The sequence below is a fragment of the Phyllopteryx taeniolatus genome, chromosome 9 (assembly GCF_024500385.1).
Source record: "Phyllopteryx taeniolatus isolate TA_2022b chromosome 9, UOR_Ptae_1.2, whole genome shotgun sequence".
Taxonomy (NCBI): domain Eukaryota; kingdom Metazoa; phylum Chordata; class Actinopteri; order Syngnathiformes; family Syngnathidae; genus Phyllopteryx; species Phyllopteryx taeniolatus.
In genome coordinates this window covers 30,916,948-30,937,447 of record NC_084510.1, presented here as the reverse complement: position 1 = coordinate 30,937,447, position 20,500 = coordinate 30,916,948, and the positions used below count along the sequence as shown (strand labels likewise).

General features: G+C 45.4%; 2 protein-coding genes across 8 annotated transcripts in view; one reads left to right on the top strand and one right to left on the bottom strand.

The window, feature by feature from the left end:
* The window catches only part of pmepa1 (prostate transmembrane protein, androgen induced 1), a 21,028-nt gene extending 10,525 nt beyond the window's left edge, over positions 1-10,503 (bottom strand). For 4 of the 6 annotated variants that reach the window (XM_061785837.1, XM_061785836.1, XM_061785839.1 and 1 more), the window contains exon 1: positions 7,556-7,871. In XM_061785837.1, coding sequence (XP_061641821.1) covers positions 7,556-7,655 — 100 coding nt within the window. In that variant the 5' untranslated portion in view covers positions 7,656-7,871. Of the gene's footprint in view, positions 1-281; positions 3,154-7,555; positions 7,872-10,393 lie in introns of those variants that run through there. The other 2 variants (XM_061785841.1, XM_061785840.1) reach the window with 2 other exon arrangements.
* Positions 10,473-20,500, top strand: ccndbp1 (cyclin D-type binding-protein 1). 2 transcript variants are annotated; one of them, XM_061785830.1, is made up of 11 exons: positions 10,473-10,670; positions 11,612-11,671; positions 11,786-11,865; positions 11,945-12,026; positions 12,270-12,366; positions 12,434-12,507; positions 13,157-13,233; positions 13,311-13,570; positions 16,266-16,326; positions 18,410-18,456; positions 20,221-20,500. In XM_061785830.1, exons 1-11 carry the CDS (start codon positions 10,580-10,582, stop codon positions 20,327-20,329), a joined length of 1,038 nt encoding a protein of 345 aa, XP_061641814.1. In that variant the 5' UTR covers positions 10,473-10,579; the 3' UTR covers positions 20,330-20,500. The 2 variants fall into 2 exon arrangements, with proteins under 2 accessions (XP_061641814.1, XP_061641815.1); XM_061785831.1 differs by having other exon boundaries at positions 10,474-10,670; positions 13,311-13,590; positions 20,221-20,360.

Sequence of the window (20,500 nt, the reverse complement as noted above, 5' to 3'; positions counted from 1 at the left end):
CACTGGAGTATTGCGATATTTTCATTGGCAAAATATGGCAATAATATCGTATCACGTTATTTACATATCTCTCTCAAATGATTACATGTCGTCGATGTTTTCATTCAATATATCGCCGATCACGTCATTTCTGTATCGGTGTATGTAAGATATCGTAAGAATCGTCTCTCCTACTTCTGTTTTAGTTTTTAGCTCTTGTTCGTGCAACGCGTCGGTCATGACGTCGCGGCCGTATTGCGATATCGTCGTCGTCGGCGCAACGATATCGCAGCCTGACTTACCGCACAGCTGCGTCCGCACGCAGTTGTGCGTCCCTGCCGAAGGACGCATCGTCGCTCGTCGTCCGTCTGATATTCCCGCAATCGAGATTTGGACTCAAAAAGTTCGAAAATAAAACAAAGAAAACAAAAAAAGAGGCAAAGTGTTCGGAGCGAGCGTCCTTGCCGGCCGGCCGACACGCACTCGCTGTCGGTGCGCAACCTTTGTCGCCTCTTTTTCTTTCCAGCCGCATTCCCACACAAAACTCAAACAGCTGACCGTACCCCCTCCCCCCCCTTGACACCCCCCAACCCCCATTGTCCCCCCACTTTTTAGCTGCAAAAAGGCTGCGAACAAAAGGGGGCACTGTTGGGGGGGCTGTCTGGCAAAGACAGATGGGTTAAAGGGGGACAGGGGGTGGGTAGTGGGGGGGCAAAGTGGCAAAGTGTATTGTAAGACGATGAGCTCAACATTCAACTTGGGAAGAGGCGTCGGTCATGCTGCGTTCGTTGGAGCAGGAAATCCCACAACAAACAAAAAACATGCTCGTGATTAAGCAACCGTTTTGTTTTGTTTCTGAATTAGCGATTGGCAATATGTACAGAGAAATCAAATTGACACGTTGTCTTGAGAATCCTTTCCCCAGTCAGAGGTCTGACATTTCCCAGTTTTCTTGAACGAGTCACTTTTGTTTCAACAAGCAAAAGGTGAGATACAGTGACGCCTCGTTTATCGCGGGGGAGTCCTTCCGAATCCTTCCGCGATCGGTGAAGTTCTGCAGCCTAGAGAGATCAGAATCATCCATCCATCCATCCATTCATCTATCCATCCATCCATTTTCTGAGCCGCTTCTCCTCACGCGGGTCGCGGGCGTGCCGGAGCCTATCCCAGCTATCTTCGGGCAGGAGGCGGGGTACACCCAGAACTGGTCGCCAGCCAATCGCAGGGCGCATACAAACAGACAACCAGTCGCACTCACATTCACACCTACGGGCAATTTAGAGACTTCAATGAACCTAGCATGCATGTTTTGGAGATGTGGGAGGAAAGCGGAGTGCCCGGAGAAAAGCCACGCAGGCGCGGGGAGAACATGCGGGGAGAACATGCAAACTCCACACGGGCGGGGCCGGGGATTGAACCCCGGTCCTCAGAACTGTGAGGCAGAGGCTCTAACCGGTCGCCCGCCGTGCCGCCGAGATAAGAAAAAGAACAAAAAACATTTTTTAAAAACCTGACACATGAAATAATGTAGTTGTGCCTTGAAATATGAGTGATTCAACCCAGAGTTTTTTTAAGATACGAGCTGTCATTTGGTGGATTTATTTTTGGGCGTTGACTTGGGAACAGACTTCAGATATGAGCGTTGTACGGCGTCAGTGCACTCAACTCACTGTACACTGAGCAGCAGTGTGGGGAAATAGTCCAAAATGGATCGGGCGGTAAGCTTGGAGCTGGCGAATGCCCTTCCAGTCCATGCTTACGCTAAAACTAAAACCAGCCAAACAACTGTCGAAAGAAATAATGCTAACGCTAATTAGCATCTATGTTGCAAAACCGAATGGTTCAGCAACATGTCGACAGACCGTGTAACAGTACTTGCAGAAATATAATTATGACATCTAATGCACAATGTTATTGGCGGGCTAACGGAAATGAGCAAAGCTGCTAAAATAATCATCAAACGGAGCAGCAACGCATACAAACAGAATTGACAACAATCCTCTCTGCTCCGTGGGAACAACCACTTCTTCTACAACATGGCCGCACTTTAGTCGCCTCTTCGTCTTGCTATTATTAATGGCGCTGCATCTCTTCAGTCGAGCTCAGTGCTGCCTGGCCCTTTGTGGCATAGCGTGGTACTACACCGAAGGCGCACAACTCAAAATTTGGCCGAAGCAACACACTTTAAAACAATGTGTAAAAAAAAACACAAAAAAAAAACGATCACTTTGATAAAAGGCAGACAGTGTGGAAAAAAAGGGATACATGTGACGGAGGAAAAGAGGACCAGACGCCCCTCCCGCTCCCGTCCGCCAGTCTCACCGTGACTCGGCAGTCTGGACGCTCACAAATAGCACAGACAGCTGAGTGTGTGTGTGTGTGTGTGTGTGTGGGGGTCACACAATTTGCTTGCCAATTTCCATGAGAAAGGCTAAATAGAGGACACACACACACACACATTGACTTTATGCCGCACGGTCAAAGTGAAGCCAACAAGTGTGGGAACCTTTCTCCGTAAAACTCCCACGCATGTGCGTGCATGGCATGTGTGTGCTTGCCTGAAACATTGTCTGCCCAGATACTCATCAATAAAGTGCACCGGGCCCCGCCACCCGATTGTGAGACTCTACAGATAATAACAGCCAATAGGATAGAAGAGATTTTGACTTTGACTTAAGAGCAAAATCTGGAGATATGAGCGCCGTATGGTGGCAGCGAACTCAACTTGCTTCCCAACAAGCAGGAGTTTGGCAGGTGGCGAACAAATCTTCCAAGATTCCTCAAGCTGTTTTTTTGCCGCCCCCCCAGTTCAAGTTTCCTGTCAAACTAAACATAAATCAAAGAGAATTACATTTCAAACAAACACACAACTCGATGCTAAAAAAAACATGGGGAAACAAAAAGACATTTGGGATATTTAAACACAAACTGTCCAGCAACACATGTAGACAGACAACATAAGAATGCGCATAGGCATTTTTTTCTTCATCTTCTGCGAAAAACAACTAATATTACAGTCCTTTATTGAGTCACAGTACCTGTGAAAGTCTTCTTTGTTTGTATCTGCATGAATGTATTATACAGCCCCCTGGTGGTTAAGTCACGCACACCAGAAGGAGCTGCAGTGAATGAATCATGATGCACAAACTGTTATTACGTGTTTAATTTACTGTATATAATATATTAATATAATACAATGTTATATAGTGCTATATTTTTCCTTATCAAAAACACTTTACAAATTTGTTAATTTTTTTTTTGGGGGGGGGGGGGGGGGAGGAGCCTGGAACGGGTTAATGACATTTGCATTCATTTCATTTCATTCTTGTCTTTACAATCTGCCTTTTTCTTTGTCCACGTGTTTCTCAAAAATGTTAATACAAACAAAAAAAAAAACTATTTGCCATTTGACATCGACAAATTTTTGGGGGGGGGTGAAATCTGTCCTCTGTGATTGGCTGAAAAATTGACCTCTTTGCATTTTTCGGGGCGCTCAAGATGCCACAAGATGGCGCCAGAAGCCCGGGATAATAAGAAAGCAGTAATCGGTGTCGAGGCCGAGACTGCGATCGTTTTATGTTGGGAGGAGCTAAGTTTAGCCTGGGTTGATAACAGAGAGTCTGTGCATGTGCACACGCACTGCCGGAGATGAGTTTGAAATAATCTTAGTTTTGTGGTATATTTACGATTGAAGCTGTGAATATAAGCAAATATAAACCTTTTGCTGCGGTGTCAAATACGTGCAATGTTAGCGGGGGGGTTGAACGAAGTTCCTAATATTTTGGTGAGCCTGTTTTTCATGGGCATGACATGTTCAAGGGGCGTGGGATGTCGGAGACGTCGCTGCGGGTGGTGTACCGAATGTTCTGTCCACGACGATGATTCAGAAGTCACGTTTTGGCGTTATCGTGCGTGATAAGTGAGAAAGAAATGCACACAAATGTCTCTTGCGTGTCTGTCAATGGCAAAAAAAAAATACACACACACACACACGCACGCACGTGCACACACACTCGCACACCGTGTCTGAAACGTATGAAAATCAAAGCTCGTTATGATCAGCTGCTTGTCTGCCTCTCACAGGCCGTGTGTGTGTGTGTGTGTGTGTGTGTGTGTGTGCCTTATTAAAATGCCAGCCAGAAGGAACTAGACTACACACACACACACACACACCCTCTCAGACTTGCCCTGTCTGACTTCACACCTTTCAATTTTTTATGAATTGCATGTGTGTGCGTGCGTGCGTGCGTGTGTGCGTGCATGAGACAAACAAAACACCAGTGCCAACGAGGAAAAAACAAAAAGAAAAGTTTCAATAACCATAGAACAGGAAAAGGAGGTTCGGTCAGTGAACTAAAGCCAAAGCTATAAACTTCAGCAGTTCTAATTGTTCCTGCAGAGGGAACATATGCCTGTGAGCGTTGCTGTACGTTCTGTTTGCATGCATCCATCCATTTTCCGTAGCGGTTCTCCTCGCGCGGGTTGCGAGCGCGCTGGCGCCTAGCCCGGCTATCTTCGGGCGAGAGGCTGGGTACACCCTGAACTGGTCGCCAGCCAATCGCGGCTATTTGCATGCCATCCTGCCACATTTATGCTCAAGCAACTGCTGGAATAACGATGCTAATTCCTTTTAGCCCATCTATAACGTTTCCCATTGTATTAGCATTAAGCTAACGACGAAAAATAATGGCAGTGATGCTTTTTTGATCGTAAAATTGAATAGACAGACAGATGAATGGATGGACGGACGGATGGATGGAGAACTAGAGATAACAGTGAGCCACAATTTAATCTGTGTGTGTGTGTGTGTGTGTTGCTGTCACGCTTCAGTGAGCGGCAAACAACTTCCTGTCTCGCTTCTGTTGTGCGTCCACCTGCAGACATTTTCCACAGCAAAACGACTTGGATCAGCGCATGCCGATTCTCACTGTGCACGCGCGTATGCGTGTGTCCGCGTGTGTGCGAAGTCGAGAGTAGACAAAACAAATGTCCGCACAAACCCAAACAAAAATGTCAGCAACAAAGACGTTGGGTTGACTCAGGAGGGAGAGAAAAACGGAGGAACCAGCACACAGCAACGTTTGACTGAAACAATTCCAGTTTTGCGCCGATAGTTTCACCTCTCCTTCACAATTTAAACACATTCAAACGGATTCAAAGTCCCTTTTTTAAGGACTCCTCGGCGCCTGTTCGGGTCCCCTGTATTTGTCGACATTCAGTTGCAGTTCATTGTAAAACGGACACACCTAAAACAAAAGAGAATTAAACGGTGTGTAGTATACAGATACAAATACAGAATTTGGACAAAAGTATTTGGGCACGTACAGGAAGTGAAAAGTGAAGAAAATTTGGGGGATTCAGACAAAAGTTTCGGGACACGTGTAGGTTCATTTCCTATATGTGTCCCAATACTTGTGTCTAAATTCCACAAAGTCAATATGGAAATTAGACAAAAGGTATTGGGGCGTGAAAAGTGGAGAAAATGTTTTTTTTAATGAGAATAACTATTCACAGTTACGTCCCCCAAAATCCTTTTGAGGTATACTACGCCGAACATATGGAACGTGAACGCTCTAAAATCAAAAAGCTAACGTTCCCGCTTCGGATGACCAGACTAATTGCTGGACGAGCTTGGAGTCATTTTGGGAGCTAATTAACGAGAACGCAGACACATCGAGGTATTTATACACACACACACATACACACACACACACACGCTAATTAAAGAAAGACGCAGCATGCGTGTTCACGTGTTCTGACTCCAGACTAATTAATGACACAACAAAGGAGACCAGAGACGTCTGCAGGGCTCGGGCTAAACGCCGGCGTGTATGCAGATAATATGCACGGCCTGAAACCCTCCAGACGCGCGCGCCGCCCACATTTGCATACGTGATGCGCTGCTTTTGTGGCGTCTGAGAGAGTCGCCAGCGTCTAGACGGAGAAACAAAAAAACAGCTGAGAGCTCCAGTGACAGGAGGAGGCGCTTCTTTTTTTTTTTTTTTTTTTTTTTAAAAAGGGATGGAGATGGAGTCTTTTGCATGCCTGTGAGGATTTTTATTACATGTATATATTTCTTCCAATAGGGGTCACCTCATGAATTTCGTCACGCAGCGGAGATTAATGATCAGTTTCTTGCTTTGCTTCGGCCGTCGTTTAGTATCCTGCAAGCGCTTCAAATCTGGTTGGAAAAGGTCCTTTAAACCAAAAAGCCAAACTTCTGTATTTTTGGGCACGGCTTGTTGGGACTTTTTGTGGGTCTACTCATGATAGTCATGTCCACCAAATTTCAAGTTGCTCAGTCAAACTGGCATCGGGGGCTTCGTTCTTTTGAATCTGGTCGGGCGCAACCGAGACACGGCCTAATATGGCCGCTTCAAACCAAAACGGCCGACTTCCTGCGACTTTCCGAGCGCGGCTTTTTCGTGGGTCTTCTCTTGATTGACACGCACACCAAATGTCATGTCGGTGAGTAGAACTGACTGATTTTTCAACGCATACACTCTCCCCGAGTGATGTCATCCATCTGAGAAACGTCAAGACATTCGTCTAGCCTGTGAGTAACGCTGATGTCACGTTGTTAGGACGAGCAAGTCATCCGCTCGAAACAGGTGTGTGCGCGTGTGTGTGTGTGTGTGTGTGTAGCCTGCAATTAGAAGCAGTGACTTCCAGACCAGGAGGATGTGAGGAAGACGGGGGAGGTGGGGGGACATAAAAGTGATGTGAAGGAAGACATAGTCAGCGACAGTGGGAACCCTTGGGGGAAACAATGGCTAATAGACTGGGTGACATAGTGGGCGAGATAATAGTTGGCGATGTAGTGGGCGACATATCGGGAAAGACGGCCGTGGACAATGTAATAGGAGACGTAGCTGGCAACAACGGAAGACGCGGGGGATGATATAACGGACGACCTAGTTGGACACGTAGATGGCAACACGGGGCAACATAATGGGAGCATTAGTGGGCGATAAAGTGGGCACCTAGTGGGCGGTAGCGGAGGACACGGGGCGGCATATTGGGAAACAGTGGGCGACATTGGCAGCCAGTTGGCAACATAATGGGAGACAGTTGGGCAAAAAGTCAAGAAAATCTGGACAAAAGTATTGGGACACTTGCATAAATACTCACAATAAGTCAAAATCATCCTAATGTGGAGAAATATGATTCGCAAAGACAATAGCGACATGTAGTGTGCTAGAGAACAGCATTCGGACTAACCATCATGATCTCACGCACACGCACGCACACACACACACACACACACACACACACACACACACACACACACACACACTTCCCGGCCAGACGTCTGCTTAATGACGAAGCCACAAAATGACAAACGCTTACCGGAGCACCAAGCCCCGCCTCCCCCGCTTTTTTTTTTTTTTTTTTTTTTTTTGTGCATTTTCCACTAGTAGACATTTCACTTTCAGACAACGTACACAAAGTCTCGCGAAAACAAGCAACATGTCAAAGTTGACATCAGCGAGCAACAAAAAGTCGAACTAAATCTACTTTTGCACACAGCGCACGATTAACAATCATAATATCATCATCAGGATCATGTACTCACTGACGTCCATGACGTGCACGGAGCTGAGGCGCGCGCAGTCACACGCGCACGAGACATTGGCAGCCGTTGCGTTCAGGACGCCCATGAAAAGTTGGAACATTTAAACTCTCATGATTTCTATCTATCTATCTATCTATCTATCTATCTATATATCTATCTATCTATCTATCTATCTACCTATCTATCTGTCTATCTATCTATCTATCTATCTATCTATCTATCTATCTATCTATCAGCCATTAAATTGTCTGTACGGACTCAGTACAGTCTCTTCCGTGTTTTCCGCCGTGTGAACGGCGATTCAACTAAAAGCAACGCAGACGTCTGGCAAGGGAGTCGAGAGAGCGAGAGAGAGCGAGAGCGAGAGAGAGAGAGAGAGAGAGAGAGAGAGAGAGAGAGAGAGAGAGAGAGAGAGCTTACCCCGACACGTCGCGCATGCGCAACAGTGGCAATTTGATTTGACCAACCCCGTTAATTGGTCTTTTGTCACGTGACTACATGACGGCCGATGTCGATTGGCTTCGTCATGCGGTGACGTCATCAGTGTAGCGCCCCCGTGTGGTGGCGTTCGCAGTGAGGGACGTTTTTTTTTTTGTTACACTTCATTGCTGATGGTTGTAATCAGTACACGATTAATGACAATCAATTAATGATAGATATATTTATGCCATATGTCAAAAGTCACAGCGGCCCTCTGCTGCCCCCTCCTGTGCCCCAGCATGTTCCACTGTGTGGAGGCTCTGGTATCGTAGGCCACTTCACGGAGGACACAGTGGGTGACGTAGTGGGAGGCATAGTAAGTCACATAGCGGGTGATGTAATAAGCGATGTAGTGGGTGACATAGTAAGCAACATTGTGGCAAACTGGGCGAAAATAGTAGTTGATAAAATTGGTGACAGAATGGGAGACATAGTGGGTGATGTAATTAGCTATGTAGTGGGTGACATAGTTGTCAAAAATAGTAGGGGATATAGTGGGTGACATAGTGGGTGACATAATAAGCGCCAGTGGGTGAAATAGTGGATGACATCATGGGAGGCATCGCAAGCGACAAAGCAGGTGACATAGTGGTTGATGTAAGCGACATAGTGGATGACATAGTCAGTGACATAGCGGGTAACAGAGGGTGACATAGTGGGTGAAAATAGTGGGTGCTACAGTGGGCGACATAATGGGTGACATAAGCAAAATAGTGGGTGACATAGCAGGTGAGTAACGTAGCGGGCAAAAAATAGTGGGTGATATAGCGGCCAACGTAACGGGCGACCTAATAGACAAAATATTAGGGGATCGAATGGACGACATTACGGGTGGCACAATGTGAGGCGAAGTTGGCGACCTCGCAGCACTGCGGCAGCGTATGAGGTCATGTCTGCAAAGCCTCTCTTCCTTTTTCGAGCTCATTGCCTGACACAATCTGCCTTCCTCCAACACACACATGCACATGTGCGCACTCACACACACACACACACACACACACACCTCCTTCCCGCCTGCGTCTACACTCCCCCGTCTCCTGTTCCCCCTCAACGAGCTGGACGCAGTAGACTATTACAAATGTCTTCTGTCGGGGAGGGGGGGACACACACATTCTGTACACGTGCGCCTGCACACAACTTAACACGATGACGTCACACATGTCCGCTATTAAAAATCAAAAAGTGTTCTTGCTTTGACATAGGACAATCAAATTGTTACATAGTGCAGTGTTCCCTCGCTATATCGCGGTTCACTTATTGCAGATTTGGTGAATTGCGGATTTCACATCACACACGATTGGCCATATTACGGGATTTTGGGTGTATGTTGTAATTTCTTTGTTGCAAAATAAATGCTACGTGGCCTAAAACCAAACTGTTAAAAAAAAAATCATTAAATCCACATGTTACAAGGAATAAAATGTACATAGAGTACAGCACTACTGTGCATTATTGTATGTTAAAACGTTGTGAGTTAAAAATGTGTTTTGAGTATAGAAAGTGTTTATAAGACTATGGTAAAGGTTAAGATGAGTTACAGTATTAAGAATAGTGTGGGGAAGTTCATACAGCTTTAAAATATGTATAAATAAATACGTGATCGCCACTTTGCGGATTTCACCTATTGCGGTGGCAGTCCGGAGGGATTATCGAACAGCTAACATCGGGGGCGACGTAGCGGGCAACACAACGCTGAGGGCAACATTGTGCCACACATTGTGGCCACCGTACTGCGGGTGACAAAGTGGGCGACACAGTGGACGACATCGTGGATAACGAAGTGGGCCACGTAGCGGATGACGTAGTAGAAGACACAGTGGACGACATCGTGGATAACGAAGTGGGCCACGTAGCGGATGACTTAGTGAGCAGCAAAGTGGACGTCATGGCAGGTGACATAGTGCATACTTTTTATTGTTTTTTCACATTGTCATCTTCCTCTTTTCACCCCACCAGCTCCTCAACCCCCTCTTCGTCCCTTTCCTCTGATTCTTCGACTTCCTTTTCTTCCTCCTGCCTCCTCCTTCCTCCCTCCTTTTGCTTGCTCCTCCCTCCTCCTCCTCCCACTCCTGCCTCTTCCTCCTCATGTAACCCCTTTCACACAAACCCATCACACATAACCTCATCATTCACTTTTAATCTGACGTCACGACACAGTGCGCACTCACCACAAAAAAGCAAACGCGCACACAAAAAATTAAATAACCCCTGGTTAGTATGGACATGACATATTCTATAAATATGGTATACTAAAGGTGTATAGACACGAAATGTTACGTACACATGGTACATTAAATTGATGTTGTACAATAAATACGGCACAAGACGTTTTTGCAGGTAGCATAATACTGTACTTACACAAATCACCACCGAATGTCGCCAAAGCTCCCAAAAGTTTGGGGTTTTAAACCCAGCTTCCTGTGGTCCGTCGTCTTTAATTGTCCCGCGTTCCACCCCCAACCGAGCCGCCAAACCTTCGTTCCACAACAACAGGTCCGCTGGAAACTTTGCCTTTTTTTGCGGCTCGGGGAGCGGGAGGCCGACATGAGTGCTGAGGACGACGCGACGCAAAACGTCTGCGTGACTCTCCGTAACCTGCTCAACTCCGTCCAGTGCGTCACGGGCCGGGTTCGAGGTCAGTGTGGCCCGGTTCGCGCGTCACTGCGAGAGCTAAAATGCTAACGTTAGCATTGAGGGAGTACAATGCGCTGGGTAACGTGGAGCGAAAATGTGAACGTAACTTCGACTGCTGGTGTCTACGAGTTGCACAATGAATGTACATTGTATAACGTTCGACGTGCTAACCTAACACGGAGCTAGGAAGGCTAACGTGACAGCCACACTACATTGCCTTTATCTAACAGTACATCAAACACAACGATAAGATATTGCAGAAACAACAAATGACAAGGACAAATAGAAACAAAACAGAACCGTGCTAGGGATAATGAGTACAAATTAATTATAATTAAACACAGTCTAATGAAGCATAATCTTAATCAATTAGTAGACCTCCTTTGTTTCTTCAGTTTCTCGTTCATGTTTAATGGCTGCTACAACAAAAGGTACATTTCTTTGGACAAATATAATGATGACGACAAAAATAGTTCATTAGAGTTTCATTCAAGAGCCGATATCTAGCCATTTTCTGTGGTTTGTTTGATGATAACCAAAATCAATGCAATTAAGCCTAAGCATGTCAAATTATGGAATGGGCTGCATTTTTTCGTGTTCTTTGACTTAAAACTAGAGTTAGAGATCTACAATTATGTTGTGGATGCCTCTAATTCACATATAAATAAAACAAATAAATGAGTTGTGGAGGTCTGTATTGACAAATCCCATGCACGTGTATTGCAGAAGTGACGTCATTTGTCCTTGGCGCAATGATGTTGCAGAAATCTGAAGTGTTAATTGTGGATGGAAATAATGTAGTATTGGTTATAGTAAATGTTCTTTTTGACTAGGCAAAATGACATTACAGATATCTGCAACATATATTGAGTCTAACCGTAAAATGTAAAGGCTTCCATAACATGGAGCTAAAATGCTAACGCTAGCATGTTTCTGTCTCAGACGGAGAGTCCAACGAGTCTGACGGAGACTTCAACCTCTCCAACTTTTGGGACACTTTGAGTTGAGTACTTTAAGTCATGCCTTCCACCAAGATACAGCGGAAGTTACATGCTAACGATACCCTTTCAATGCTAAGGGCTATCTCTAATGCAAATGCTGACCTCTGTGTTGCAGACCAGGCGGTGAAGGCAGTGTCTCAGGAAGCCACCAAAGTCAGCCTCGTCTTCTCCAAGCCGCCGCTCCCGTCACAGCAGGTTAATCAGCTTGACATTTTGGGAATATTTGATGGGATAAACGTGCCGTCACATTTTTATTTATTTTTTTGTCCCACAGGATGGCGAGCAGCTGGCCGACTCCGTCCTCAAGAGCGTCCTCAGCCTCTCCACCGTTTATTACTGGCTTCCCAAGAGCCAAGGTAACGCCCGCTAACCGACGCTATCGCCGGCTTTGCGGCGGTAGTGCCGTAACAGAAGGTTTAGTCACCTTTCCGTTAGCGCTAGCACTAGCTTGCTAGGTTACATAGCATTTTTGTTGCCTGGTTGCGAGCGGTATAAAATGCTAATTATCGGCCGATACCGATCAGGCCGATAAAATCGGTGTAAAGTCTATACAGGACAGAGGTTTATTCAGCTTGCTTGTTGTACCGTCCGTGTCTCAGGTGTCAGTTTGCGTCAGCAAGTCCGAGACGCCACCGTGCAGGTTCTGGAGGGGTTGACGCAGCTCCTGGAGGTCATCCTCAGTTCGCCACTACAAAGGTACGCAGGATTTTAGAACGATGGCTCTGGGTTTGGGGAGGTGAAGAAATGACTTTCCTCCTCCTAGTCTGACTCAAGAGCAGTTGACGTCAACGGGAGGCGTGTGGGCAGCGTGTGACCGCTTTACCCACCTACCTCAAGGTTCGTGTGCATCTACCAGCCTGCCTTCCTTGCTTTCATCAATAAAGCTAGCTACCAACCGGCCTACAGTACCTCCCTCTCTTTGTAACTACTCACCTGTCCAATGGATTTCTTGCAATCGTACATTGAGAAAGGTGATCTTAAACTGTTGGACTATTTGCTCACAAAGTGGTGAACTTTGCCCCATGCTTGCTTGTGAACAGCTGAGCCTTTCGGGGATGCTCCTTTGATACCCAATCGTGATCCGCAACCTGTTTGCAGTTAACCTGTTCCGCTGTGGAAGGTTCCAAACAGGTGTTTTTTGAGCATTCCTCAGCTTCTGTTGCCCCTGTCCCAGATTTGAACAATTAAATACCGTGTCTTGTCTTTGTCGTGCATTCTATTGAATATAAGTTGAAAAGGATTTGCAAATCATTGTATTCTGTTTTTATTTCCGTTTTACACAATGTCCCAACCTCATTGGAATTGGGCTTTCTAAATTCCGAGCTAGTTTTCTAGCTACCTCATCACTTTCCTACCTACCCACAATTTAGCAACTGTACCTACTTACTTAACTACCTACTTACCTACAGTACTTAGCCACCCACGTAGCTATCTACCTACCTACCGACCTATCTTTAGCTTGATGTCGTGGATGTTTCCATTTCAGACAATAAGGCTGCGGTGCTGCTGGTTCTAACCGGTCAGAGCGGCATCGTGAAAGACGCCATCGAGGAGTTGGAGCAGGTACGGTCCGCTCGGACGACACGGCCGCCCTAACGCGTTTTTCCGACTGAACCGGAACGTCGACGTTTATCTACCAGGCGTTGTCCGAGGCCCACGATCCATTCGGCGACGTCCTGGGCGACGAGGAGGATGGCGAGGAGCCGCGGGGCAACCGCGACACGTACTGGTCGGAGCGGGACCGCCGCGTGGTGGCCGCCTGCCGGGGGATGATGAAGGCGGCCGCCGCCTGCCTGAGGAAAATGACGGCGGCCGTCAGGGTCCACGGGGACGCCGACGCGCCACAGAGGGTGGCGCAGCTGGACGACCTGGTAGACGGCGTCAAGGAAATCAGCCCCCAGTATGCACACAAACGCAAGCGTGCGTACATACGCGCACACAAAGTCACACGCACAAGCAAACATACCGTGATTTCTTGTGTATAATGCACATTTTTTTCCCTCCACAAATTTTCAAAAGTCAATAGTGCATATTATATATAGGTATAGGGGCAAATGGAAAAAACGTTCACATTTTATAAATCTATGCCGCCATCTAGTGGTTATAAAAAAAACTACACTTTCATTCAAAAATGCCACCGCCACCTAGTGGTTCTAAAAAAAGGTGTAGCCTACACTTTCATTCCAATATGATAGAGGTACATATGACTGCATATATGTACAGTTATGCTCATACATTTCCATAACCTGGCAGAATTTGTGAAAAACAATCATTTTTTTAATATGACTGATGAATGAACAAAAACCATCATTAATTTATTTATGGTTATGTTTTGTTTAATGATCATGCTTTTCTGAAATGCTCGACCGTTTAAGAGGGGCCATAGGGGTCGGGTGCAACGCGAGCTGGGTGGTGTCCGGAGGCGGGGACGTTGGTGATCCGATCCCCGGCTAGAGAAGCTGGCTCTAGGGACGTGGAATGTCACCACTGCGGCAGGGAAGGAGCCCGAGCTGGTGTGTGAGGTCGAGAAGTTCCGACTAGATCTAGTCGGATGCGCCTCCACGCACACCTTGGGCTCTGGTACCAGTCCTCTCGAGAGGGGTTGGACTCTCTTCCACTCTGGAGTTGCCCTCAGTGAGAGGCGCCAAGCAGGTGTGGGTATACTTATTGCCCCCCGGCTCGCCGCCTGTACGTTGAGGTTCACCCCGGTGGACGAGAGGGTAGCCTCCCTCCGCCTTCGGGTGGAGGGACGGGTCCTGGCTGTTGTTTGTGCCTATGCACCAAACAGCACTTCAGAGTACCCACCCTTTTTGGAGTCCTTGGAGGGGGTGCTGGAGAGCGTTCCCGTTGGGGACTCCATCGTTCTGCTGGGGGCCTTCAATGCTCACGTGGGCAATGACAGTGAGACTTGGAAGGGCGTGATTGGGAGGAACGGCCCCCCCGATCGGAAACCGAGCGGTCTTCTGTTATTGGACTTCTGTGCTCGTCACGGATTGTCCAGAACGAACACCATGTTCAAGCATAAGGGGACCAGGACACCCTAGGTCAGCCGAAAAGTTGTAGTCAAGGCAACCGCTACAACATTGTTAATCGTGTCCGCCAATGTGTTGAGGGCCAACTTCAAAATAAAAACTTAATCAATTACGACATTGGACATCAATGCCATTTTCGGCTTTTATTTAGAAGTTTGCACCGGATCGCATAATGAAGCCATATGTGCGCCCCCCCCCCCCCCCCCCCCCCCCCCCCCCCCCCTCCCGGGGTGGGCTGGGTGACTCGGTTGCGGGCACGGCTGCAAATGAAGCGCTTTTCATATGCAGCTGTGCCCGCATTTTAAATGTAAAAAATCGCCGGCAATCAGGCTCATATAATGGTGTCGGCCAAAATCTTTTTTATTGGATTTTTATTAATTGTGCAGCCCAACACAAACATAACACGTGCAAAAAGTGCAAACACACTCAAACGCTTGACCACACGCACTCACATACACAGCTAACTCATTCTTTCTTTCTTTCTTTCTTTGTTTAGCTACCTACCTAGCTAACTACCCGTCTACCCACTCGCCTTCTTTCCTTCCTTCATTCCTACCTTCCTACCTACTAACCTCCCAAGGCTGGGTAAATAATTGAAATTTCATCAAGATTTTGATTTTGGCTACTCACTATCATAAAAACATTCCAATCGAAGAAAAAAGATGTGGCGGGTATGCAAGTGGCTGCATTGTACACTTTTTATTTACACCCGAGCGCACCGTGGGACGCGTGTTCTTCTGCCGCCCCTGAGCGTGCTTCACGCTGTTTATTAACACTCCAGTTGGAGTTTACTGTGAAACTAAACACACCACATGAAGAATTACACACAATGTATATTTTAAATACAAGGCATACGTTTAGCGTTTTGAGCTTCGTTCTCGATAATTGTCAGCATAATGCTAAATCAAAATGGAACACCCAGCAAAAATTAGCTTTAGAACTCACGGGAGGGAGTTACCTTCAAATAATGAATATTCACACACAAACACTGTCGTAATACATACGGACGAGTAATATAACAATATTCACTGGCATATAGTCTTCCTAATCTGTAAAAAAAAAACAAATTATATTAATACAGTTCTTCTTCTACTTGATCTTAATGTAAGTGTGTATCTCCATGCATGCATCACACTGCCCATAAGAGCTAGGTACTTGTTTTTATGTATTGGTTTTATTGCTATGATTTTAATTAATTATTATTTCACTTGTTACTCATGTTTTAGTCGTTCTTTTAAGTTATATTTTAAGTTGAGTTTGAGTAGTCGAATAAATACAAAGTTTTGAATCATTGCATTAATCATGATTTCAGTGTCAATCAAACTAATCGTGATTATGATTTTTTTTTTTCTTTTTTTTTTTTCTTTCCCATCGTCACCCAGCCCTACCTCCTACGCATTCTTCTTATTGGCTCGTATTAAACAAAAACTTACTTTTCCTTTGTGCTGTGGCGTAAAAGTAATAACAAATTTTAAAAAAATGGTGCTTGTTAAAAAGTTCTTTGCGCCACACGCTCAAAACCACACCCAATAAACATTGCGTATCATTTTGATTTCTTGACAGAATTGACGACCTGGCGTTGTGTCTCTACCCACCTGTGGACTACAACAGTGTGGAGAACGATGTAAGTCTGAAACACGCACACAAAAACACACAAATAAACACAGGAAACACGCACGGGAAAAAACTGAAAACACACACAAAAAGTACATACACACATGCACTCATAAAAACAAACGCACAGACGCACAATCATTAACACACACGAACACACGTGCTGTAACACAAACAAATACAGACAAACACACATTTATACACATCCAAACACATGCACGTATACAAACAAAAACACACACTCGCACATAGACAAACACACAAAATGCGGACACACACACGCTCACAAATACGCACAATAAATGCGCAGTCACAGAGACATGCCCAAGCACATGTGTGCGCACACACAAACACATGCACACGCATACGCACAATAACACGTACACGAACACGCACACACTTATAAACACACAAACAGTTGAACACGCATACACGCAACACGCACCGGAAAAACGGCTACCAGAAATGCAGAGGAAACTCCACCGTGTGGCGTCCTGGCCAATAGCAGCCGTAGCGAGACCCCCGCCCGACTTGGGAGGAGAACTGCAGTACATTTTCAAAACTGCGCTCGAGTACAAAGGCAAACTGCGTGCGGGACAGTCGCAGCGGCGTCAGCGCGGTCGCTGCCCACGCGAGTATAAACAACCGTTACCGCGGTCACTCACACACACACACACACACACACACACACACACACAGGCACGGACGTGTCCTCGCCCCAAAGATATTTAGTTGGATACTGTGTGGATTCTTGTGGTTTGTCACGTGATTGATTGCATGAGTGATAGAAGTGAAAACAGTGGAACATTGTTGGTCTCGACCTGACATTGACCTGAGGCATTTATTTAATTTTTTGTAATAACGATCAACTGATGAACATTTTATTAAGGATCATGTTTACATACAGTGGCAATATTAAGTCTACACACTGCTGTTCAAATGTTCAAGGTTTTTGTCATGTAAAAAAAATGAGACCGAAATAAATCCTTTCAAAACTTTCTCCACCATTAATGTGACCTGTGACCCCTAAAACTCAATTCAAGATAATGTTTGTGTGTGTGTGCGCGCGCACATGCGTTTATGTGTGCTTATTGTTTATTGAATCCCCATTAGCTTTTGCAACATACAAAAAGCTAATCTTTCTGCCGTTGGTCAGAAAACAAAACAAAGTAAGAAACACATACTGTGTCGCACATATTTGGTGCACAATTATCAATTATTAAGAAAGATTTTTTGTTGGTTTTGTTGATGATTTTCTTTTTCTTTTTTCGGAAAAATCCAAATCAGCGCTCAATAATGAGTCCAGCAAACAATGCAGGAGATTGTTGTCACATGTAGGCAGAGCCAGTCATTGTTGAAGCTCCTTTTTTTTTTTTTTTTTTTTCCATCAAGCCTCTTTGCATCCTCCCTGCCCACTTACTGTATATCATCTTTTGTCAATTTGTCCTCAAGTTTTCTTTTGCCGAGATCATATGGGAGATTGTTGTCACATGTAAGGCACTTTATGTTCCATCAGGCATCTATGCAGCCACCCTCTCCAGTTTCCCTGTCTTTTTGTCAAGTTTTCCTCAAGAGTTCTTTTCTCAAGCTCATATGAGATATTATTGTCGCTTGTAGGGCACAGCGAGTTATTGCTGCAGCACCATTTCCGTTCCATCAGGCAACCTCCCTATCCAGTTTTCTCGTCTTTTTAAATTTGTTTCCTTGTCTTGAGAAAATGTAGGCGATTGTTGTCACATGTAGGAAGAGTCAATCATTGCCAGACAATCCTCCAGCTCCTCCAGTGGTCATGTTGTCCTCGTGCCATTCTCCCTGTCCGGTGAAGTTATCATCTAATTTGGTCTGGAGTTTGTGTGACCGTACACGAGATTGTTGTCACATGACTAAAAGAGCCAGTAATTGGCAGACATTTCCGCACCTCCTTCAGTGTTTTAGTCAGCCTCTTTACATCTTCTCTGTCCATTTTTTTTTTCTCTCTTTTGTCGCTTTTTCAATGTTGCCTCCGAGTTTGCATGACAGTACGGGAGATTGTTGCCACATGTAGGACACAGAAAGTCATTGCCAGAAATGATAATCGTCCATTTTGTTTGCAGGTTTCTAAACTGGCTGCGCTGTTGAAGAAAGTTCTCGCCATCATTCGGTGAGCGCCACTTGCCTTTCTTTTTTTTTTTTTTGGCCGGTCCCACCCTGAGTGATGCAATAAATAAAACTACGTGCTAAGCCGTATAACAAGGGGAAATTAATCTGTGTGCAAACTTCGCTTCATGGGTGTCGCATTCCCTTCTCCATCTATAACAAAACAGGCTTACCGTAATTTATCGTGTATAATGCACATTTCCCCCCCCCAAAAAAAATTAAGTCAATAGTGCGCATTATACATAGGTATAGGGGCAAAAAACGTTCACATTTTATAAATGTATGCCACCATCTAGTGGTTATGAAAAAGATGTACACTTTCATTCCAATATGCCACCACCACCTAGTGGTTAAGAAAAAGATGTAGCCTACACTTTCATTCCAATATGACAGGGAGTACCTATGACTGCATATATGTACAGTTGTGCTCATAGGTTTACATACCCTGGCAGAATTTGTGAAATATTGTTTTATTTAAAAGATGAACGATGACTGAACAACAACCATCATTCATTTATTTATGGTTATGTTTTGTTTAATGATAATGCTTTTCTGAAATGCTTGACCGTTTAGTTTGAATCTCATTCAAATAAAATTAAATGCGTCCCCCATGGTCCTTCGCGTTTTCTTCAAGGAATTGTACACGTCTTACAAATTCTGCATGGCTAATCAAATATATGAGCACAATTGTGGGTTTCCTCATTTACAAAATAAAAAGCAGGGCTGTGAATTTCAAAATTTTCAAGAGCAAGTAAACAAATAAAAAAAAAAAAAAAACTATCACATTCAGAATAATTCTTTGGGGAAAACAAACTAACCAAATATAGATATTTCATGTTTTGATCATATGGGTAGAAGCACAATCAACCCCAATTCCGATGAAGTTGGGACGTTGTCCATCCATCCATTTTCGGAGCCGCTTCACCTCACGCGGGTCGCGGGCGTGCCGGAGCCGATCCCAGCTATCATCGGACAGGAGGCGGGTTTCACCCTGAACTGGTCGCCAGCCAGTCGCAGGGCACATACAAACAAACAACCGCTCGCACTCACATTCACACCTACGGGCAATTTAGAGTCGTCAATTAACCTTGCACGCATGTTTTTGGGATGTGGGAGGAAAGCGGAGTGCCCGTAGAAAAGCCACGCAGGCGCGGGGAGAACATGCAAACTCAACACGGGCGTGGCCGGGGATTGAACCCAGGTCCTCAGAACTGTGCTGCAGACGTTCCAACCAGTCGCCCACCGTGCCGCCCTCATTTTATATACTTAAGTGATTTTTTTTGTTTTTTTTGGTTTAATCATTCAAATTCGAAGGGGTTGTTGATAGCTTAATCGATTATTAAAATCATTGTTCGTTGCAGCGCTAGTACATTTCCGATTAATACAGAAATTTCACCCCGAAGCCCATATTCACAAACATTTTTCGAGTAGTGTCTTGTCTTGTGTCGGAAATAACCTTTCAACTCACTTTGTCGGAAGTGGCCTTCAAAAAAAGGGAATGAACGCCTTCGTCTTCTTAGGGGAGCACACAACACGTTTAGATGCGCTTTGAGTTGCGCTAATCTAATAATTCAAGTCAGGCCAGGCGAGATGTCTGTGAAGCGAAGTGTCCAGGTGTGGTTGAAGTGGCATATTTGCAGAGGACGTGGCATATCTGGGCGTGTTTGAGAACGTTGGTGCCAGCTGCTCCCAGCTCGGTCTGCTTCATGAGAATTCCGCGTGTGATGATTATCTGTCGTCTTCCCGTCTGTCCCCACCCCCAAACCAGGTCCAGTCACATCTGCGGTGAGGCCGAGCTAACCTGGGTTCAGTTCTTGGACGGAGCCGTGGACCACAACCTGCAAAAAGCCAAAGATCTTATTCGGCTGGACAGTTAGTGTGTGTGTGTGTGTGTGTGTGTGTGTGTGTGTAACATTTTCACTCTTGAGTGGAAGGCATCGTTTATGATCATCTGCTTCACGTTTCACTTTGAGGTTTGATTATTTTTGGGCCTCCTACAATTTGCTAAGTTTCTTTGTCCGCCGAATAAACTGCTTTTCAAAAACTCA

What these genes read in the sequence shown, in the direction of transcription:
- ccndbp1 (XM_061785830.1), top strand. Translation starts at nt 10,580, where the DNA reads ATGAGTGCTGAGGACGACGCGACGCAAAACGTCTGCGTGACTCTCCGT. An exon ending in CGCCGCTCCCGTCACAGCAG is followed by an intron (nt 11,866 to 11,944) that starts GTTAATCAGCTT and finishes TTTGTCCCACAG; the next exon opens with GATGGCGAGCAGCTGGCCGA. An exon ending in CCATCGAGGAGTTGGAGCAG is followed by an intron (nt 13,234 to 13,310) that starts GTACGGTCCGCT and finishes TTTATCTACCAG; the next exon opens with GCGTTGTCCGAGGCCCACGA.